Source organism: Pristiophorus japonicus, chromosome 21 (genome assembly GCF_044704955.1).
Source record: "Pristiophorus japonicus isolate sPriJap1 chromosome 21, sPriJap1.hap1, whole genome shotgun sequence".
Lineage (NCBI taxonomy): Eukaryota > Metazoa > Chordata > Chondrichthyes > Pristiophoridae > Pristiophorus > Pristiophorus japonicus.
This window is the reverse complement of record NC_091997.1, coordinates 9376089-9400013: the sequence shown is the minus strand read 5'-3', so window position 1 is coordinate 9400013 and position 23925 is coordinate 9376089. Positions and strand designations below refer to the sequence as shown.

The 23925-nt window shown below is 44.2% G+C and overlaps 1 protein-coding gene across 9 annotated transcripts; it reads right to left on the bottom strand.

The window, feature by feature from the left end:
• Positions 1-240: 240 nt before the first annotated feature.
• arl4d (ADP-ribosylation factor-like 4D) lies at positions 241-23227 on the bottom strand. 9 transcript variants are annotated; one of them, XM_070864383.1, is made up of 5 exons: positions 23123-23227; positions 19662-19904; positions 14449-14513; positions 14054-14147; positions 241-2593 (listed from the first exon to the last, which is right to left on the bottom strand). In XM_070864383.1, exon 5 carries the CDS (start codon positions 2435-2437, stop codon positions 1835-1837), a length of 603 nt encoding a protein of 200 aa, XP_070720484.1. In that variant the 5' UTR covers positions 2438-2593; positions 14054-14147; positions 14449-14513; positions 19662-19904; positions 23123-23227; the 3' UTR covers positions 241-1834. The 9 variants fall into 9 exon arrangements, 8 of the variants coding, with proteins under 8 accessions (XP_070720484.1, XP_070720485.1, XP_070720487.1 ...); XM_070864384.1 differs by lacking the exon at positions 23123-23227 and adding an exon at positions 22265-22336; XM_070864386.1 differs by lacking the exon at positions 14449-14513.
• Between the last annotated feature and the right edge of the window lie 698 nt (positions 23228-23925).

Here is a 23925-nt window from a genome sequence, read left to right as displayed (position 1 = left end):
ATAAAACCTAAAGAGAATTTATTGGACCCCAGCACATACATTTATTAAATTGACGTTTCAAATATTCATCAATGCAAGCTGTCAATTTTTAATTCATCCCTTTCCCCCAGTGACTTGAGGTGCAAGTGTGTTCCTGTATCCATTAAAAGATGATTGAAAATCGTACTGGGAAACAGTTCTGAAATATTGATGTTAAACTATTACCAAAAGAACAAATGACCCATCGTTTCACCTTATCACATCTTACAGCATTTTATTTCAACACCAAACACACAATTTTTCTTAAAAAAACTATTAAAGTACAAAAAAATTCTATGTATAATCACCATTTAATTTCACAGCTTAAATATTTACAGCAAGATCCAGTTTTTTTCAGCTTGAAAGGCTGAATGGAGCACACTTTAATACAGATAATGCAAAACACTTCAAATTAAAGATTTGTCATTGGCATCTTCCCTTTCATTGAAGTACAGTGGCTCATGTGCACTTCATATCCAAATCTAGTTACACTGCAGCTATTGGTTTCAGACCAGGTATCAAGTGAAGTGTAACATGCAGTCACCAGACCGGAGTTATACTGCCAGCTGCCCATCCAAGCAAGTCACAGTAAGGCCAGCCACAAAGGAACTCTGCACACGCTCAGACACGTGAAGAGCTCAGATCCCTGGGTAGCAAATTGTTAACGTTAGGAGGGTGAAGGCAGCTCACATTCGTTCTCTCGACATTAAAATGATTTCTCCACCTCGGCACTCTTAAAATGCAGCTTCACACCGAGTAAGGGCTTTACTGCAGCTGGAGCAAACTTCACGAGGTGCTGAGAAGCCTTCTAGGAGGGCCCTCACATCATTTGGCCTTAGTGCATTCGGGTGCTCAAACTGGAACTGCTTCACATTGGTGGGAATGTGGAAGGAACGCTCACTTATTGAAATACAGTGTTAGGTACTCCCATGTATTTGGGATGTGTTGCTGAATTATAGTTTCAGACCAAAAAAAAATGTACAAAGAGCCTCCCTCAGTCCCCTCGTTATCTCTGCAGAGGAGTCACCAACACGTGCAGAATTAAATGTCTTTTGTAGCTTTTGACATTAGTGTCCTTGACTTGCACATCATGTCTACAAAAAGCTATGCAAGTTTCTAACACTTTATATGATAAAGTAGAATCAGGGCAATGTTGGTGAACCTCAGAACATTTTGTCATGTTCAGCTCTTCAGGGGCAAAGTGAAGAAGCAGTTTTGAAAAAGAGAAAGAGAGAAGGAGGGAGAAAAAGAGAGAAAGAGAATACTTCAGTTCTCGCAATTAATCTAACTTTCCAAGCAATTCTTACAGATCCTCTATCAGTTTGTATGTGCAGGGGTTAGCCAGGTACAACCTATCATTCCAGGAATGTATTTGCAAATCCAAATCAAAAGATTGCATGTTGTCCATAACACTGAGGGTTTTTGCTGTAAACAGTTTGCAAACTTCCTGTAAAATGCCAATCAGTGCTGTTCTCTGGTAGTGGCTGGCTTGTATCAGTCGAACTGCTCACCAACCATCCCTTCCTCTACTTATTTGTCACTTGTCCCTATTGTAGTATGGTCCTTTAAAAGAAAATAGACATTTGGATCACAGGATATGAGTGTTGTTGCTGTTGTATAGACCACTCTGCATCTGGGGGGAGGGGGAGGGGGGGGGATTGAAAAATCGAATTTGGATCACCCACAAAAAACCTAGAAAATATATTCTTGGCAGGTTGTGACCATTTAGTTGCTCCTTTAAGAGACTCTGCTGATGATCTATTCTAGAACGAGCACAGATTTAAGTCTTAATTGATTATAGAATGAGGTTCTGAGTTCATCTCTTTTTCTTCTGGTGCCGGAGTATCTTCTTCCGTTTAATGATCATTTCATACAACCTCTCCAGGCCTTGCTGCAGACCCTGGCCATTCACTGCACTGGAACTCTGGATGTGATGCAGCGTTGATGCGCCCAGTTCATTTAAACCGAGAGCTTTTTCTACCTCGGCTACAGAAATGGCCCCTGGCAGATCTTGTTTGTTGGCGAAGATCAACACGGGCACTCCTTGATTTTCTGAACTCCTGGAAATTTTATGGAGCTCAGCCTTGGCCTCCTCCAGCCTCTCCATCTCAGAAGAGTCTATCACGAAGACGATGCCATCCGTACGCCTGGTGTAGGATTTCCAGAGAGGCCTCAGTTTCTCTTGGCCACCAACATCCCAAACCTGGAAAGTAATGGCCCTCGAGTTTCCAACTGGCACTTTGATTTTTTCCGTGTTGAAGCCTTTTGTGGGAATTGTGTTGACAAACTCCCTTAATTTGAGTCTGTATAATAACGTTGTTTTTCCTGCTGAATCTAACCCAATCACCACAACATGCAAGGACTGGAAAGGAGGTAAGAAGGTAGTGCTCGGCGTGAGCTCAGAGAGTTGATTTCCCATTGTCGACAAAATATCCTCTTCACCTCCCCTTTAAGAAAAAGTACACCGAGCGCTAATTGCCGATGTTCTTATCTTTTAGGAGTTCCTGCAAGCGTCGATTGTTGGCACCTTCTTCAAAGTCAGTCTGAGTTCATTGGGCACAATTTGGTTTGAGTTCTAGTTTGAAAAAAAACAAGAAGTTAACATCTGGTTAGTGAAACCACATTTAAAATGCTCCCTTTTCATCTTAATGTACCTAAACTGAAACAGCCAACTACTCCTGAAAAACACACTTGGAATAAAGATGAAAGAATGTTTTTTTTATTGCATGTTGCATGAAAACGTCCCTGTAGCTTTAAGAATGCTACTTTAAATATAAATGCCATTTTAAATAGATTTGTCATTATTAGCACAGTAAATCTTTGATTCGTGAGCACCTTACGAGGTGGGGATTCATATGGTAATTACCCTGTATAGGGTAATAGTCCTCTATACAGAAATGGAATCAATACATTGACCGATATTTAAAAGCTCAAATTAAATCCCGAATGCTTCATGTGGTCAGCCTGATTTGGATGCAGCATTTGTCTGTCACTCACCATTGAGCCGGATTTGTTTAGACTCCTGGCGTTTTTAAGCGTAAAACTCCTTTGATCCCTGTTTATTTACTAATCAGACGCTTCCTGATTATACTCAGCGAGAACCCATTAGGGTCAAAGCAAAGCAAAGCAAACACCACATTAACACATCAATCTGGAGTGCTCGAGCCTGGACCCAGGCTTTCGAGGTTTCTTCTGGGTCCTAGCTTCACACCAAACACACCCGATAACTGGATTTTTAAATGGATTGTGTACGTGTGGTGTGTGGATAATATTTATACAACAGTACAATTGGCGTCTAAAGCAAAATTGCTACCCACAAATATTAACAGAGGCAGGTAAAACTAAAATATTAATACGACATATAAAGGTCAAAAAATTACTTATTAATGGCAGTCCTCAAAACTGCATCTCCCCAGAGTATTTGTTTGCAATGATCAAAAGTGCCTATTTCGGAACATCTCGGGGTTTGCTGGCGAGCTCTGCAACTGGCCAGCACCGCGCCGAGGCGCCCAGATCAAGGATAGCACAACGGGATTTTAATCTGAACCCAGACGCCAATGTGTGTCGGCACCCGAGGGACCGAAGTCACCGCTAAAACCGGGAGATGAAATAACGTGTCAGCGGACAGACGAGCAATAAGAAGCGCCCGCACTACGCTTTACTGCCCTGCCTGCTGAAATTCACATTTATGCAGCAAAACCTCACACATTTCTCAATTGCATTGTCACATACAATTGCACAGGTTGGAAAGTAATGATAGGCACACTATTCCTATTGGGATAACTAATATTTACTCATACACTCTAACCTGAGCAAAAACGAGCCTCTTAAATATTTGAGAAAAAACAATGAAATATTAATTTAAGCGAATCCTGAGCTATAGAATAGAGGGAGATTGCTTCTTAAAACAAGCAGAGTTTAAACATTACCTTTGTCCTGTTATAGAGACGCGATTGTAAAGCTTCAGTCAAGAAGGATCCACGGATTAGATGTGTCCATAAAGCAGTTTGTTAGGCACTTTCTACTGCCATCAATAAGAGCTGACAGATCAGTGAGCCGCCCCCATCTTCGGGATTTCTCTGAGTAACTCGCTCACAACCAGAGGCAACTGCAACACATTCCCTCTGACGTCGCCTTAACCCCGAGCAACACCTCCAAGGACATTTCTGAAAGTGGTCCGCCCTCCCTGACGTCCAAGACGCCCCGCCTGGGCGCCGATCCTTCCCCAAATCTGATAGGTTTATTCGGACAGAGCCCCTGGCAAAACATGTGTCTGCTCAGGTAACTGGCTCTGAAAATGAATTGAGAGTTTCGCGATGTTGGAAATATTAGTGAAACATTAACCGCCAAAAGATCATACTTAAAAAAAAATCTTCTACTGATGTTAACATTTTATCTGCATATGGACACACGTTTTATTGGGTTGCAAGATGTTTTGCTGAGCCCCACTGATTTGCGTCGTTGCAGGAGTTACAATCGCAATATTGGTAGAATTGTACATGAAATCTCTGCACTTCTTGCACGCTTGTTCCAGATGGAAATCGCCCTGTTGTCGCTGGAGTCACTTTGTTCGATAAAAGCAGATTGTCCCAATAACTGTTTGACATTAACCCCTACAGTGCCAGCATCTCTCTCGGGAATTTTTCACCTCAAGGCTGGCCATTTGCTTTTACAGATTTCGGTGCACATCCTGTAAGGTTGAAGGATCACCCAATATTGCAAAGGCGATAACAAAAGACTTGAGTTAAAGAGCACAATCACACCTCGGAGAAATGTCTCAAGGAGTTTCACACAGCGTGTTCCAAATCCGTGCCTATCTTTCCTGCAACTACGTGTTTGAACTTCTGCAATCAGATTCCCTCCCTTGCCACAGCACTGGAATGGCCCCAATCAAAGACACAAATTACATCCGATGTGACTGTCGCCCTGGGTCTCTAACCATTACCATTTTCTTGACCTCTCTCAGTCTGTGACACGGTTGACAATGTTATTCTCCAGCAACTTTCCTCCCTTGCTCAGCTGATTGGGGCTGCACACAACCGGTAACACTCTTACAATAACAACCTGCATTTATATAGCGCCTTTAAAACGTCCCAAGGTATTTCATAGGAGCATTATTAAACAAAATTTGACACCGGACCACATAAGGAGATATTAGGACAGATGACAGAAAGCTTGTTCAAAGAGGTAGGTTTTAAGGAGCGTTAAAAGGAGGAGAGGTTCAGGGAGAGAATTCCAGAGCTTGGGGCCTTAGCAGCTGAAGGCACAGCCACCAATGGTGGAGTAATTCAAATTGGGAATGTGCAAGAAGGCAGAATTGGAGGAGTGCAGAGATCTCAGAGGGTTGTAGGCTAGAGGAGGTTATAGTGATAGGGAGGGGTGAGGCCATGGAGGGATTTGAAAACAAGGATGAGACTTTTTAAAATTACTTATCTAGTTGTAGCCAAGGAATATCCTTCACTGGCTTCGCTTCCCACCACAAACCAGGACCTCCGGAGCACTCCAACGATCCCCACCTATTTCTCATCTATATGCTGCTTCTCGGTGACATCATCCAAAGACATGAGACAAGCTCAACATGTACGCTGACGACACCCACCTCTCTCAACCCCTCCACGACCTCTGTGTAGTCAGACTGCTTCTCCGATACCCAGTCCTCAATGGGCCATCATTTCCACAAATTAAAATTGGGAAGATTGAAGCCATTGTCTTTGGCCCCTGCCACAAACTTTGTTTCCCTCACCTCTGATTTCATTACCCTTCCTGGCTACTGTCTCAGGCTGAACCAGACTGTTCGTAACCTTGGCATTCTAGTTGACCCTGATCTGAGTGTCTGGCCCCATATCCTTTCCATAAGCCAGACTGCCTACGTCTATCTTTGTAGCATTGCCCGTCTCTGCCCCTGCCTCAATCCATCAGCTGCTTAAACCCTCATCCATGATTTTGCTATTTCCAGACTTGATTATTCCAATACTCTTCTGGCTGGCCTTCCAGTTTCCACCCTCCATAAACTTGTGCTCCTCCAAAACTCTGCTGTCCATATTCTAACCCGCAGCATCCTAAAAACCCATCATCCTGTACTCGCTGACCAACATTGGCTCCCTGTACACCAATGCCTTGATTTTAAAATTCTCATCCTCATGTTCAAATCTTTCCATGGCCTCGACCTTCCCTATCATTGTAACCTCCTCCAGCCCTCCAAGAACTCTGCGTTCCTCCAATTCATACATCTTGTACAACCCCAATCCCTTCACCCCAGTGGCTGTGCCTTCAGTCATCTAGGCGCTAAGCTGTTGGATTCCCCTCTAAACTTTTCCGTCTCTCCACCTTTCCTGCTCCTGCATGAAGACCTTAAAGCTATATCATTGACTAAGCTCTTAGTCACTCCTCCTAATATCTTTATATCTCCTTTTTTGGCTCGGTGGCTTATTTTATTTTCTCTGATTATGCTCCTGTGAAGCACATTGGGATTTTTTTCCTACATTAAAGGCACTATAAAATTGCATTTGTTGTTGAATTACTTTGACTGTGACTGTTATGTACGCAGGTACAATAGTCATTTTGTACATAGTAACGTCCCAATAACAGCCATGAGATAATTGTCCACTTAGTCCATTTGTGGTGGCATTGGTTGATGAAGGAATGTTGGTCAGGACTGATTGAGGGTGGAATGTGGGACAGGATACCACAGGAACTCTCTGCTGTTCTTAAATAGTGCCATGGCTGCTACTTGGCCTGTCTTCTCTTTTTTTCATGTTCTCATTTTCTTCTCTAGTCTCTAATTTAAGTTTTCTATTTTTTAAATATTTGTTTCTGGGATGTGGGCGTCGTTGGCAGAGCCAGGATTGATTGCCCATCCCTAATTTCCCTTGAGAAGGTGGTGGTAAGCCATCTTCTTGAACCGCTGCAGTCCGTGTGGTGAAGGTATTCCCACAGTGCTGTTGGGGAGGGAGGTCCAGGATTTTGACCCAGCGACGATGAAGGAATGGCAATATATTTCCAAATCAGGATGGTGTGTAAATTGGAGGTGAATTTGCAGGTGATGCCGCCCTTGTCCTAGTTGGTAGCAGTTGCAGATTTGGGAGGTGCTGTCGAAGAAGCCTCGGTGAGTTGCTGCAGTACACACTTGTAGATGGTACACACTGCAGCCACAGTGCTTCGGTGTTTAAGATGGTGGATGGGGTGGCAATGAAGCGGGCTGTTCTATCCTGGATGATGTCGAGCTTCTTGAGTGTTGTTGGAGCTGCAAGGATTTGGGGAGTCAGGAGGTGAGACACTCACCGCAGAATACCAAGCCTCTGACCTGCTCTTGCAGTCATAGCATTTATCTGGCTGGTCCAGTTAAGTTTCTGGTCAATGGTGACATGCAGGTTGTTGATGGTAATGCTGTTGAATGTCAAGGGGCAGTGTTTAGATGCACTCTTGTTGAAGATAGTCATTATCTGGCACTTGTATGGCGCAAACCTGAATGCTGTATGCAGGCATGGTTGCTTCATTATCTGGGGCATTGCTAATGGAATTGAACACTGTGCAATCATCAGCGAACATCCCCACTTCTGACCTTATGATGGAGGGAAGGTCATTGATGAAGCAGCTGAAGATGGTTGGGCCTAGGACACTGCCCTGTGGAACTCCTGCAGCGATGTCCTGGGGCTGAGATGATTGACCTCCAGCAACCACAACCATCTTCCTTTGTGTTAGGTATGACTCCAGCCAGTGGAGAGTTTTCCCACTGTATCCCATTGACTTCAATTTTACTAGTCCTCCTTTATGGCACACTTAGTCAAAAGCTTCTTTGATGTCAAAGGCAGTCACTCTTACCTCACCTCTGGAATTCAGCACTTTTGTCCATGTTTAGACCAAGGCTGTAATGAGGTCTGGTGCCGAATGGTCTTGGCAGAACCCAAAATGAGCATCAGTGAGCAGGTTATTGGTGAGTAAGTGTCACTTGACATCAGTGTCAACTACTCCTTCCATCACTTTGCTGATGATTGAGAGTAGACTGATGGGGTGGTAATTGGCTGGATTGGATTTGTCCTGCTTTTTGTGGACAGAACATAACTGTGCAGTTTTCCACATTGTTGGATAGATGCCAGAGTTGTAGCTGTACTGGAACACCTTGTCAAGAGACACGGCTAGTTCTAGAGCACCAGCCTTCAGCGTGACAGCTGGGATATTGTTGGGCGCATAACCTTTGCAGTATCCAGTGCGCTCAGCCGTTTCTTGATATCACGTGGAGTGGCTGATAACTGGCTTCTGTGATGGTGGGGACCTCAGGAGGAGGCTGATATAGATCATCCACTCGGCACTTCTGGCTGAAAACTGTTATAAATGCTTCAGCCTTGACTGTTGCACTCACATGCTGGGCTCCGCCATCATTGAGGATGAGGATATTCATGGAGCCTCTCCCTCCCATTAATTGTTTAATTGTCCAGCACCATACATGACTGGATGGGGCAAGAATGCAGAGCTGTGATCTGATCCGTTGATTATGTCATCGCTTAACTCTGACTATAGCATGCTGCTTTCGCTGTTTCGCATGCATGTAGTCCTGTGTTGCAGCTTCCCCAGGTTGACACCTCATTTTTAGGTATGCCTGGTGCTGCTCCTGGCATGCTCATCTACACTCCTCATTGAATTAGGGTTAGTCCCCTGGCTTGATGGTAATGGTAGAGTGAGAGATATGCCAGGCCAGGAGATTACAGATTGTGGTTGCTATCTATATTCTTTATTTTACCTGTTTTATTAGTTTTGCATATAAACAGTAAAATTTCAATTTTGTTTACCTGCACTGACCTATCACCCATTTTAGGGTGTGCAACCATATCAGTAAATATTGGACTAATTGGTTGATTTTATCTCCAAATCCTTGTTTGTTAGCCAACATGGAGACAGATCAATGACATTGCACCTGGTCACATCATGTGACCACTCTACTCCTATTTCTTATGTAAATCTGATGTGTTTTTCAGGCTAATATTGAAAATTGAGAAACATCAGCAGCCTGAGTAAACAGATACACAGAAATATGTTATCTTGTTGACAGAACCTGAAAATTAAGTTTGTAATATCGCCATTAAAATCTATAGGGGTAGTTTTACAAATGCACACTCCTGGCCCTCAGCCTTGCCCAGTGGCCCTCAGCCTTTCCCAGTGGCCCTCAGCCTTGCCCATTAGAAGTACATGTTGCGAGATCACAGTTGTGCCCCCCATAATTTCCCATTCTTTAAAATGGACAGAAGAGCATGGTAATTGCACAATTTTGTCTCCAAATGCAGCCCTCGAAGGTGAGGCTTCATGTCAGGAAGCTCCAGATAGCTTCCAAGCCTGACAGACCAAGACCAAGAAGATCTCAAGTCCAATTCCCTGTCATTATCTCAGCCGGATGATTGGTTGGTTTTACAAGGGAAGGGAAAAAGCAACCAGGGCCCCCAGTCTTGATGACCATCAACTGGTCCCTGATGAAAGTGTGTGGATGATGGATCAGGACAGAATTAAAGTTGGCTGTGCTGCTCCCCTGGTTAAGTAGCTTGCCTACTCTTGCTGACTTGGCTCACGTACCAGGTACTGAAAGGTGATCTGCGCCCATCAACCTGCAACCAGCCAGGAGTTGATACTGTCTGAAGAGCAGAAGGGGAAAAAGTTTTTAAAAAGACAATGGGATGGAATTAGAGCTTTTATGTTTTGGGGGCGATAATGGCAGCGGTGCAGGAAAGTTAGTGACCGGGAATAGTTTGTGACTTAGTATTTAACTTTGAGCATCTGGGGGGGGGGGGGGGGGTGCCGGAGGGGAGAGGTGAGATGGGGCGGAAGCAAAAATAAAAACGCAAAAACATTCCCAAAACATTGCCCGCGCGCCACCACAACACAAACTAAATAAAATTAAAAGAAAAAACAATCACACTGACCTCTTCGCTGGCGGGATGGTAGGACAGGTCGAGCAGGGGCTCAAACTCACACCAGTGTCATAACCAGGGGCGTTGCACACTGGGCGCAGCTCTTCCCAACAGTGCTGCTCCGCACCACCACAAAACCGAACCCGAGGATCGCTGTGGGGCACTGGAGGCTGGCCGCCCAGCCAAAACACCTCACCGCCGCCATTGCCACCGCTCTGGGGCGAAAACCAGAGCACTGAAGACCGGAAAATTCAGCCCAGTCTTATGTGGTTCCACCAATGGTTTAACAACACAACAACTTGAATTTGTATCGTACCTTTAATGTAGTAAAATATCCCAAGCTCGTCACAGGAGAGTAATCGGGCAAAACGTGACACTGAGCCCAAGAAGGAGACATTAGGCCTCCCTTAGCGCTGCGCCCCCTGACTCAGGGCCCAGATGCCCAAACTTAAATACTAAAGCACAAAATATTCCCGGTCGCTAACTTCCCGCACCGCTGCCATTATCACCCCAAAAACATAAAAGCTTAAAATCCAGACCATTGTCTTTTATTAAACGTTTTCCCCCTCTCCTGTTTGGTCAAAGAAGTAGGTTTTAAAGAGAGTCTTAAAGGAGGTGAAAAGGGGAAGTTTAGGGAGGGAATTCCAGAGCTTAGGGCCTAGGTGGCTGAAGGCCTGCCCACCGATGATGGGGTGAAGGGCGTAACATCACACATGGTTGAGCGGGTGTTGGTGTGAGTAAGGATATGGGCAGCAGAGTTTTGGATGAAATCAAATTTATGGAGGGTGGAGCATGGAAGGCCAGCCAGGAGAGGAACAGCAATGGTTCACGTTCAATCTCCAGTCTGTGCTGAGTTAGCTGATCACAGCTGAGATAATGGTAGGGGTGCTACCGTTGATCTTAACACTCTCCCGGGCCAGTGAGAAGAAAAATCAGCCGGCGTTCCTGCTCTTCATCCCTATCCAGCAACCTCTGGTGGTCGGTACACGTTTATGGATGCTGGTGAGGACAGACTCAGGCCAGCAGTAAATGGTCGAATTGCCTGGCATTAACTATTTTAGATCACATCTAAAGAAAGGTCACTTGCACGAAGGTCGTCAGCAACAAATGAACAGTACCTGAGCAAGGAGTCAACACCTTCGGGAGAGGAGGGAAATTTATTTGGATCTGATTTTGCGAGTGTGCCCCTAATGCTGAGCCACACCTGGGGAACACATATCAGGAACTCCGGGCTGTGTGGACTCCCAAAGCAAGCGCTCTACTCAGAATTCCTACACGGCAAGCGAGCCCCAGGTGGGCAGAGGAAACGATTCAAGGACACTCTCAAAGCCTCCTTGATAAAATGCAACATCCCCACCAACACCTGGGAGTCCCTGGCCAAAGATCGCCCTAAGTGGAGAAAGTGCATCTGGGAGGGCGCTGAGCACCTCAAGTCTCATTGCCGAGAGCGTGCAGAAATCAAGTGCAGGTAGCGGAAGGAGCGTGCGGAAAACCAGACTCCCCACCCACCCTTTCCCTCAATGACTGTTTGTCCCACCTGTGACAGGGACTGTAATTCCTGTATTGGACTGTACAGACACCTGAGAACTCACTTTTAGAGTGGAAGCAAGTCTTCCTCGATTTCGAGGGACTGCCTATGATGATGATGATGGATGGAAGATCATGAGGAAATTGAGTTCCCGACATACACACCCAGCAGGCAAACGTCTCCACTGTGAAATGCATTTGAACGTCGTCCCATTAGTCGTTTAAGACAAGTTAGGACATTGGTGAAGCTGTTGTGTATGCCTGGAAATTTTGATTTGAGTCATGGTCTTGCTGTTCAAAAAAAAGTTGAAAATAAATCAAGGTGAAAATAAGTTTTGCAATTTAATCAGCCCTGACAGAAAACAGCTGATATCTGTAAAGTTGTCAAGAAAACAGCACTGCCGATCATGCCTACAGTTGTTTACAGGTCTCCTGTTCTGACTGTATGTGCGGCCCGCTCTCAATACTACTGTGTGGCAAGTTCCAACTCGTATCGGCAACCTTCAGCGAAAGAAGAAGGTCGAGCAGGTCTATTCTAGTGCAGTGTTCTGTGAATGTTTCATGAGTAATCGGAATTGAAACCAAAACAAGATTGAAACTGTCACTCAAGTGGACTATTGCTTCACATCTGTAACCAGCTAAACAGTCTGTAAATATTAATAAGACAGCCAGCATATTTTATATAACATTATTATTCCTTATGATTCTAATAATACAGAGCAATTAAAAATGGTTGGTGTTGTAAGTTTTTGCAACCAGGAGCTGAGTAAAAATACAGCAAAGGAGACATGACACCTCCTTAAATTAGAAGATGAAAAATTAAATGTATCTCAAGTTACATTTCCAATTTGTTTTCATTTGTCTGCACCACTGTCTGTCTTCTCAGATTTGCAGCAGTACCAGATTGTGGTGTTCATGGATTAGACAAGGATGGGTGAACGTCATATATAAAAGGGGTACCCTCTCCATGAGAGTGGTGTCAGTGACAGACCATGTGCCAGTTCATCACAGTGACGCCATGCACAACTGACACGGTGGAACATTTTGAAATAATTTATGATAGGGGACCTGAAATTGCGGTCGGAGGCTTCCCGTGGGCAATTGCCTCCGATACGCAGGAAAAGTACGCACCTAACTGGTGCCTCCGTATCTTCGGACTCTTGCAGTCCTGGGTCTGCAGGCGGCTTCGCAAGTGTCCCTGGGATCACGCGAGCCGGCCCAACCAATCAAAAAGGGAGGATTCTATTTACGTACGGAATCCCCATAAGCATGAATAGGAATCATTTAAAAAATAAATTTTTCACACAACCTAACTAAAAATAAATCATCACATATTTAAAAAGTCTGAAATTATAATTTAATTAAACATTTAAAACAAAAATTAATTTTTTGAAAAGTAAATTTAAACATTTTTAAAGGGGCCAAAAATAACCTAAACTAATTTTAAAGGTTTTTGAATGTTTAAATAATGTTTTAAATTGTATTTTAATATTTATTTTAACCTTTACGTTGATAAAAGAAGGCTTATGCCTGCTTTTACCAGGCGTAAGAGTTTCACGGGCATTCGCTGGGCAGTAGTTGAGCAAATAGTAAATGTCCATTTCCTTCGGATTCATACGATCTGTTAAGCTAAAGCTTGGCAGATCGCAAGTTCCGGGTTTTCACGCATGCGCATCGCACGATCTACGGGGCGCAAGAGAGCGAGGCAGTGTTAACGTCAGCGCAAAATTGCCAGGGAAGTTTGCGGGCATCAGTGAATTTGCCGTACCCAGTCAGTAACCCCTTAGCAACCCATTACCGCCCCCCACAGGTGCTAATGGGAGGTGCAAGCCAGGTGAATTTCTCCCCCCCCTAGTTTCTGTAGTGCTATGTCCCGTGGACCGTATACATCCTGCAAGCCAGACCACAAAGCCCAGGAACTGCATTGTGCTTACAGTTATTATTGGATGCTTTTCCTGTTCCACACTGTGCATCTGCAAGTTGGCAAAGAGCCATTCTTAGCACTGTTACCTGGTTGGTGGCTAAATCTTAAATCAGAATACCAGGATTGGTTAATTTCAGCAGCTTGAAATATATGCAAATTAATAGAACATTGAATTAAACTTTATACATTCCCCATGAAAACCTAGACACTCCTGTTACAATGGGAAGGCAGTAGTTTTGGTTTTCTAAAAAAATGAGATCAAATAGGCTAAAAGAAGACTTCATCTGAACTAATTTTATAATATAAATACATTTTCTGGTTATTACTGAGCTAGTTCTTGCCGCCGAATCATATTTTATAGGAAGGAATAAATTGTTTATCTCCCCCATTATTTAATATGATGTCCGGTTAAGTTATTCTGAAGAGGCAATCTGGGTACTCAGAGCTGAGATGGAAAACCGCAAAGTTGAATAGATTTGAATGGTATATTATACGGTGCCAATAGTAATATATTACCACAGCAAACACCATTTATTGTATTGTATAATATTAATTTTAAATGCGGTCATAAAAAGTAGTATGCACACATAAAATATTTATCTATATAAAACAGCAGCTTAGAAATGCTAAAATGTGTCAAAAATCAACATTTTCGGGGGAGGGTAGGTATGCCCCCCAGCAAGCTTACCTCAGATGTTGACAAAACCCATTATCTTGCCCTGACCACAGACGTCTCATAAATCCCACTTCCTTCAGGTGCCTGGAACATGGTTGAACTCAGACTGCAAAACAATCACATTTGGGAAATAAATCTTTTCTTAGTTCCGCACAACTGCACTCCTAGGTTTCATCCGAGTGGGTGGAGGCGGTAACACTAAGGAATTCTCTTCATGGCTGTGATTTACAAACACCAAATCATGAAGAGTTAACTCATGAAACCAAGAGCTTTTCTCAATCGTTCAGCTGAACCAAACCAAATTCTTTTTAATACTTTTCATAAATGACTTTTCTATCAGAAGTTTGTTAAGACACAACATAAAATGTACTTATCATGTTAGGAAAAAACATGTATTTATATAGCACCTTTCACATCCTCAAGATGTCCCAGAGTACCTCACAGCCAATGACGTGCTCTTGAGATGTAATTACTGTTGGAATGTAGACAAACATGTCAATCGATTTGCACACAGCAAGATCCTGCAAACAGCAATGCGATAAGTGGCCACAAATTCTGTTTCAGCAGTGTTGGTTGAGGATTAAATATGGCCAGGACTCCAAACCAAATACTGCCGTGGGATCTTTTATAATCAGTTGAGAGTGAACGAGGCCTGAGTTTAACAGTTTATCTGAAAGGTGACACCTCAAGTATCAACTACTAGATAATAGGAGTAGTGGGGCTTCAACCCCTGACCTGTGGACTCAGAGGCTCGAGTGCTACCCCTGAAACACAGGCCTTGGAGCCTTCAATTCGAACTGTTTAAACTCTGCTTTCCCCTTTGTGTGGCCTGAAATACATCTTTTTTTTTGGGGGTGGGGGGTGGGGAGGAGATTTGTCTGTTGTCTGTACAGCAAAATCGCAAAGAGGTTTACGATTTCGCTCTAAATTGAGAAGGGAAGTCTGCCCCTTGGTGTTGTAACTGGTCACCAAGCCTAGTGAAAGATGCAGAAGTTCCTGCTGGGATACAGAGGAGAATCGTCCCCATCACTGTGTAACAACACGTTAAATATATTCAAAAAGGTTGTTTGTGATTTCGCGATACAGCGATCACAGGAGCTTTATTTTACATTCCGCACAATTAGCGCTTTCCGAAATCGTTCCCACCTCTCCTTCAAGCCTAATGGACTGAAATAGCTTCCCTGTGCTGCATTGCAGGTTTAAGTTTTTTTGTAGACGCAACGATGCAATGACTGTTTCCCTCGGATCAAACTCCATCAAGAGACACGAGATAGCCAGCAAGCAGCCTGTTATGCCTGGTTCATACATATTCAGTAGCCAATGTCAGCTATTATTTTTTTTAAAAATGAGTACATGTTTCCCCCACAGCAAAACCAGCGAGAAATGCAGAAGAGTCAAAGAGCATTAATGAAGAAGCTGTGGGTTATATCAACTTACTGCTCACATCTCACCAGTCACTCTGCCTTTGTCTTTATGCCATCTCCTGCGTGGATAGTTCAATATTTTGTTTGAAGATAATATTTTTGAAATTAACATGTTCATTCAATAAATTAATCACAGAAACTCACAATCCCCAGTCAGTCACCAGAAAGCGTTAGTGGTGATTAACTGAATGCTTTTTAAAAAAAGATACGCGTTTTCAAGCGGCTAGTTTACATTGCAAGTCACTTGGCCTTTTGCTATTTATTTCCAACTAAAGGTCGAGCAGCCTCTGATGAAATTATCCAAGGACGGATTTGACTGCAGCCTCCCACTGATTCTTTCACAACGGGGTACGAGCGCCGCCTGGTGAATTATTGACAACAGCGCACCGACCTTCCGCAAAATACTATTTTACAAACAGTATGTGCTTACAATTTCTCTCCTAATAGTTAGTAATAAAAATAATACCTCAGTGCACAAATTGACCTCCCCCAGCCTGTATAACTAGCCCAGACCCAATCTTTGTCAAACTGCTGGGTGAAATGAACTCAGATTTCCAATAGTGCAGAGAGAGGTTTGCAAACATGTATCTTTAGTTTTGAATTTTATGGTGAGACTAGCACATTGCACGTGAATGTGGTCTATTTGTATTTTTCAAACAAACTGGTGATTTCCTTTGTAACCTCTAGACTTGACTATTCCAACGCTCTCCTGGCTCTGGCCTCCCACACTATGTAAACTAGAGGTGATCCAAAACTCGGCTACCCGTGTCCTAACTCGCATCAAGTCTCGCTCACCCATCACCCCTGTGCTCACTGACCTACATTGGCTACCGGTTAAGCAACGCCTCGATTTCAAAATTCTCATCCTTATTTTCAAATCTCTCCATGGCCTCCCCCCTCTCTATCTCTGTAATCCCCTCCAGCCCCACAACCCCTCCCCCCCACCCCAGATATCTGCGCTCCTCTAATTCTGCCCTCTCGAGCATCCCTGATTATAATTGCTCAACCATTGTTGGCCGTGCCTTCTGTTGCCTAAGCCCCAAGCTCTGGAACTCCCTGACTAAACCTCTCCGCCTCTCTACCTCTCTTTCCTCCTTCAAGACGGTCCTTAAATCCTACCTCTTTGACCACCTGACCTAATTTCTACTTATGCGGCTCGGTGTCAAATTTTTATCGTATAATACTCCTGTGAACCGCCTTGGGATGTTTCACTACGTTAAAGGTGCTATAAAAATACAAGTTGTTGTTATATGACACTGGACTTTTTATGGGAATCAATATAGTTAGGAATACATAACACGGTCCCAAAAACATTTATGAAATTTCTCTGCGTGAGCTGTTCTCAAACTCCTTGTCACCAGTGTAACAAATCATTCCCAGCGGGGCAGCGAGCACGGAGTCCAACTCATTATCTCTCAATTGAATTAGCATCGTGGTTGATTAAGATAATTTTCTTCTAACCTAATTTCTGAAGGACTTTATTACATTTAATTAGCAGGACAAAGGCTTGATTTCTAGACTAACGGTATCCACCAAAAAAAATCATGATCAGGATTTACTATTTGGAGCAGTATTTAAAACAGTTATTCAGATGATCACAAGTATATTTGAGATTTTTCAGCACAGTAATCATCGAATAAGTAGCGCTCACCATGGAATCCGAATGGAAAGATCCTACCTCCTTGATTATTTTTCACCAAATTACATCCCCATTGGACTGGAGAACCTTACTAGATGGTATACCTAAACTTCTAAAGGCCTTTGACAGTGTTCCTCACAAAAGGATCAAAGCTGTGGGAATTCAGAGTACAAGTCAGAGGAAGTCAGCTAAAGCTACAGAATGCTCTGGTTAGACCTTAGCTTGAGTTTATGTCTAGTTCTGGTTACCAAGATACAGGAGAGACATTGAAGACAGTACAGAAACAAGCCATGCAGCTGACTCCTAACTTTAAAGGATGCACTTATTTGTACTAATAAAATGGCCGCATTGCCTCTGATTGGCTCTCCATCATCACATGACCTATTGCTGCTTGGTCCCCTTGGAGGATATGCCACACCCTGAAGTTTCTCTGTAATGTGTAACTGGAACCGCACAGCCCAAGTTCTGACTGACTTTGCAAAGTGTAATTTGATCCATTCTGACTTCAAAAGCCAGAGAAGACAGATCTCCAATAACCCAGCAAAAGCCACCAAGTTCCAGCCAAAGTCTCTTACCCCAGCGTAAGTGTATCCTTTCCCCAGCCAAAGTCCCTTACCCCAGCGCAATTACTGCCTCCCCCAGCCGATGTCCCTTACCCCAGAGCAAGTGCATGACCTTACTCACCCCCCCACCTCCCACCATAGATGGGGCATTGTGTGTGGGTCTTCCCTGAGTTCCCTCTCTCCCCTCCGATTCCCCTCCACATGTCCCTGTCTCTCTCCCCCACCCTCATTTGTCTCTCTTCCTCCCGTGTCCCTTTCTCCCCGCTGCCCCTCTCCCCCAGCCGCCTGCCCCCCCTCTCCCCTGGCTGCCTGCCGCGTCTCTCCCCACCGCTTGCAGGCTCGGAGGAACAACATGGTCAATTGCGGGGCCCCACTTCCAGTTCCTGTTCCAGTTTCGGGTGGGGGGGGGCGGAGTTCAGAGGATGCAGGCGCAGAAGGAACAGAAAAGGATTAGTACAAATAGTCACTCTGAACTTTAAAGGTCTGAGTTAGAAGGAAAGGCAGGAGCTTGGCTTTGCAGCCTTGTTGAGAGGTGAACTTTTAGGTATATAAGATAGCAAATGACAATGTTACAAATCTCAGGTCTGCACTAGATATTCTCTCAGGTTCAGCATCACTGATCTCTTCGATAAGTGGCTCTGCCGCTTTACAATCAGGAGTTTGCCTTTACGCAACCAAGGCGGGTAGATGGAGTTAAGATACAGATCAGCTATGGTCTAATCGAATGGCAGAACAGGCTCAAGAGGCTGAATAGCCTTACTCGTACCTACTTCCCAAAATCCAGTCATATGATAGTGTGACCTAAGCCTGTAATAATTAAAAAATCCTTGCTATATTAACTGGGTACAGTAATCTCACATATGCCACAATGTGCATTTCTCCAGCCCTGTTTAGTAGGCTACATTTATCCTTTTTGCCCTGCATTCTCAATAAATGTAATTGGTCCGGTAATTAAAAAGGGAGTTTCTCTCCTTAGGTCTGACTTCCTTACCCAATCACACAGACTGTCTTTCCATACCTGTATTTCGTGACTTTGTCTTTAGTTTAAAAATAAGTCAATGATTTGCTCCATGACCTTACCCCAGCTCTCTGTGTCTGAGGATTGGCCAGTAAAGCTACCAGTCAACAGACAATGCTGGAAGTTGCAGTCTTTAGATATAGGCAATCCTACTTAGTCGTTGAAAGAAATATAGCATTCTTCACCACCTCAGGATGTCCCAAAGTACCTTTGAAGTGTTGTAATGTGGGAAACGTGGCAGCCAATTTGCGCACAGCAAGCTCCCACAAACAGCAATGTGATAATGACCAGATAATCTGTTTTAGTGATAAAGGCCAGGACACCAGGCAGAACTCCTCTGTTCTTCTTCGAATAGTGCCATGGGATCTTTTACCTCCAAATGAATGAACAGTCACGACCTCAGTTTAACATCTCATCCAAAAGACAGCACCTCCAACAATGCAGCACTCCCTCAACACTGCACTGGAGTGTCAGCCTAAATTTTGTGCTCAAGTATCTAGTGTGGGACTTAAACCCGCAACCTTCTGACCCAGAGGCAAGAGTGCTATCCACTGAGCCACAGCTGACACTTCTAAGCAGTCATTGATACACAAGGCTAAACTTTCCTATGAGTCCCTCAACGCTGATTGCCCGCTCAGAAAAAACGCTAGTGTTTGGTGAGTAACGCTGGTGAGAATTTCCACTTTTATGTTAAAACTAATTAAAACTAATCACCCGGCAAGAAAATGGATGTTGCACTTTTATTGTCGGAGGTTTTCTCAGAGGTGAAGGGGAAACTAAGTAAAACGGGTGCTTCTTACCGGAATGGACGATAAATATTTAAAATTTAGTCCAAGGCTTTGGTTGGACCGAGGGAGGGGAGAAAATTTTTTTTTAAATTTCAATAAAAAAAATAAAAACGTAAAAAGCATTCCCAAGACACTTTTATACCTAATCACCGTTTTAAAATTTAAAAAATAAAGAACCTTTAACATACCTTTCTTTGCAGAATACTCATCTATCGTCCTGTTTAAGCAGCTTTTACAGGGCGATTCCCTCGGCGATCTGGACCGGCTTCTGTTGAGGCTAAACTTACGCCCTGGCGATTTTCTCGGCATTGCACGTTGGCGGTTTGGTCCCGGCGGGCGTTTTCAGATTTGGGCAACACCACTAAAAAACTAAGGGGGAAACTTTCGCCGGGCGGAAAAACAGCTGTAACGCCAAGAAAATCACCGAGAACCTGCCGAAAATGATAGGAAAGTCTTGCCCACAGTTTTGTATATAGCTTCAGAAACATGGATAGTTTCTGTATATAGATAATCAATGATACATACACTCCTTGTATGTAAACAGTTGCATGCATAGAGTATCTGTATACGGGCAGCTATTCTTGCCTATAGTTTTTGTATATGGATAGTCTTTGTATGTAGGAAAATTGTTTCAATTAATTATTTCCTTTCCTGCATTTCAAAAAGACTTGAATTTATATAACGCCTTTCACAATCACCAGACGTCCCAAAGCACTTAAAAGAACATAAGAAATAGGAGCAGGAGTAGACCATACGGCCCCTCGAGCCTGCTCCGCCATTCAATAAGATCATGGCTGATCTGATCATTGACTCAGCTCCACTTCCCCGTCCGCTCCCCACAACCCTTATCCCCTTATCATTTAAGAAACTATCTATTTCTATCTTAAATGTATTCAATGTCCCAGCTTCCACAGCTCTCTGAGGCAGCAAATTTCACAGATTTACAACCCTCTGAGATAAGAAATTTCTCGTCATCTCAGTTTTAAATGGGCGGCCCCTTATTCTAAGATCATGCCCTCTAGTTCTAGTCTCCCCCATCAGTGGAAACATCCTCTTTGCATCCACCTTGTCAAGCCCCCTCATAATCTTATACGTTTCGATAAGATCACCTCTCGTTCTTCTGAATTCCAATGAGTAGAGGCTCAACCACTCAACCTTTCCTCATAAGTCAACCCCCTCATCCCTGGAATCAACCCAGTGAACCTTCTCTGAACTGCTTCCAAAGCAAGTATATCCTTTCGTAAATATGGAAACCAAAACTGCACGCAGTATTCCAGCTGTGGCCTCACCAATACCCTGTATAGCTGTAGCAAGATTTCCCTGCTTTTATACTCCATCCCCTTTGCAATAAAGGCCAAGATTCCATTGGCCTTCCTGATCACATGCTGTTCCTGCATACTATCCTTTTGTGTTTCAGGCACAAGTACCCCCAGGTCCCGCTATACTACAGCACTTTGCAATCTTTCTCCATTTAAACAATAACTTGCTCTTTGACTTTTTCTGCCAAAGTGCTTGACCTCACACTTTCCAACATAATACTCCATCTGCCAAATTTTTGCCCACTCACTTAGCCTGTCTATGTCCTTTTGAAGATTTTTTGTGTCCTGTTCACACATTGCGTTTTCTCCCATCTTTGGCTACGTTACACTCAGTCCCTTCTTCCAAGTTGTTAATATAGATTGTAAATAGTTGGGGTCCCAGCAATGATCCCTGTGGCACCCCACTAGTTACTGGTTGCCAACCAGAGAATGAACCATTTATCCCGACTCTCTGTTTTCTGTTAGTTAGCTAATCCTCTATCCACGCTAATATATTACCCCCAACCCCGTGAACTTTTATCTTGTGCAGTAACCTTTTATGTGGCACCTTGTCAAATGCCTTCTGGAAGTCCAAATACACCACATCCACTGGTTCCCCTTTATCCACCCTGTTCGTTACATCCTCAAAGAATTTCAGCAAATTTATCAAACGTGACTTCTTCATAAATCCATGCTGACTCTGTCTGACCAAATTTTGCTTTTTCAAATGTCCTGCTACTGCTTCTTTAATAATGGACTCCAACATTTTCCCAACCACAGATGTTAGGCTAACTGGTCTATAGTTTCCTGCTTTTTGTCTGCCTCCTTTTTTAAATAGGGGCATTACATTTGCAGTTTTCCAATCTGCTGGGACCTCCCCAGAATCCAGGGAATTTTGGTAAATTACAACCAATTCATCCACAATCCCTGCCGCTACTTCTCTTAAGACCCTAGGATGCAAGCCTAGGAGATTTATCTGCCTTTAGTCCCCTTATCTTACCACCTCCTTAGTGATTGTGATTGTGTTAAGTTCCTCCCCCCCTATAGCCCCTTGACTATCCACTGTTGGAATATTGTTAGTGTCTACTGTAAAGACTGATACAAAATATTTGTTCAGAGTTTCTGCCATCACCATGTTCCCCATTACTAATTCCCCAGTCTAGTCCTCTAAGGGACCAACATTTACTTTAGCCACTCTTTTCCTTTTTATATACCTATAGAAATTCTTGCTATCTGTTTTTATATTTTGTGCTCGTTTACTTTCATAGTCTATTTACAGCCAATGAAGCACTGTTTGAAGTGTAGTCACTGTTGTAATGTAGAAAACGTGACAGCCAATCTTCACACAGCAAGCTCCCACAAACAGCAATGTGATAATGACCATATAATCTGTTTTTTTGTTATATTGATTGAGGTATAAATATTGGCCAAGACACCGGGGATAACTCCCCTGCTCTTCTTCGAAATAGTGCCATGGGATCTTTTACACCCACCTGAGCGAGCAGACGGTGCCTAGGTTTACCGTTTCAGCCGAAGACACCATCAGTCTTTTCTCCGACCAAGACTTCTGAGCTTTCCGTGCTTCTAATTATTGGTATGTCTTTTAACAGTTGCCGATGCCCAGTCTCTTACCCCCGACGGCGCCGTGTCTCCCCTGGTCTGGTTGGCTCAGCACAGGAGGGTGTTGCATGGAGCAGTCCCGTGCAAAGGGTTTTTAAGTCGGTTCACGGACTCCCAGTCCGCCTGCAATTTCTGCGGTCTGGAAGAGTCCGTGTTTCATGCGTACACTGAATGTGTGAGGTTGCAGCACCTGTTCCAATAGTTGAAGGGGCTGCTCCTCAAATTCTGGTTGCACTTCAGTCCCACGCTCCTGATCTTTGTGCACCCTGTGCGGAGGGGAGCGGGCAGGTCAGAAGGCCTCCTCGTAGGACTGCTCCTGGGCATGGCCAAAGGTGCCATCAGCCGGTCCAGGCAGCGGGCGGTCGAGGGGGTTATTCAGTCCGACTGTCTGCCTCTCTTCCGTGGTTACATCCGAGCCAGGGTGTCCCTGGAGATGGAGCACGCTGTGTCCACCGATACATTCGCGGCCTTCCGCGAGAGGTGGGCGCCGGAGAGACTGGAGTGCATCATCACCTCTGGGAACCAAATTTTAATTTGATTGTTTTACAAAAAGTTTTATTTGTTAATTTGTCGGTTCTAGTCCCCCTTTAATAAGGGCGCACTTGATTCATAGGTTCAAACAAAATAGTTGTAGAACATTCCCCCCCCCCGCAGCTCCATAGGTGGCTCTCCGGCTCCTATTTTTCGACGCCAACATCTGTATTCCTGCAAGTTACTGCGGCCCTACTTACCTGAAGGCAGTCGCTTTCGACGCAATCCTGAGCGCAAAGGGAGCAGAGTGGGTGTATGCATAGCTCGATGTCTGTGCAATGCAAGAACGGCGAGATATGAACACCTTCCGCTTTCGGCTGCTGTGTTGCAGACTGCACCCATTCACAAAGGGGCGGAGGGAAGACCAATCATTTATTTTAAATACGGCGGCGCCGGCTTAAAATGCGCGTAAGAGGGCAGCGTTAGAACATAAACGTTTGCGTCGAAAGCAACTGTCCTTTGTTGCAGAAAAGCAACTGAAGAACAGATTGCAAACGCGTCCAACAGCAACTTTTGGCGTCCTGTTGCTGAGCAACGGGTGGAATTTGCAAGCAGACCCGGGCAGGGAGTGTGTGGGAGCTGTCAATCAAGCAGCGGCGCCTTGCGCCGAGCGACCTCCCTGGGCTGGCGGTCCCCGGCGCTATCTCTTCCTGCACGCCTCACACTGTCAGCTGCACTGAGCATATAAAGCCCCGCCACTTGGTAACTGTTGACACTGGAATGTCTTCTGCACAACATTGGGAAGCGCGGCGCAGACAGTGGATTCTGGATAAGAAAGTCAAGGTGGACCAGGTATGGCTCTTTACCAACCTGCTAATTGCACGGGGCTGCTAGTGTCATAAAAAAAAAGACTTGCATTTATATAGCGCCATTCGCGACCACCGGACATCCCAAAGCGCTTTACAACCAATGAAGTACTTTTGGAGTGTAGTCACTGTTGTAATGTGGGAAACACGGCAGCCAATTTGCGCACAGCAAGCTCCCACAAACAGCAATGTGATAA

Bases quoted from the DNA above. Each gene is read 5' to 3' on its own strand.
- arl4d (XM_070864383.1), bottom strand. From the start codon at position 2,437: ATGGGAAATCAACTCTCTGAGCTCACGCCGAGCACTACCTTCTTACCT.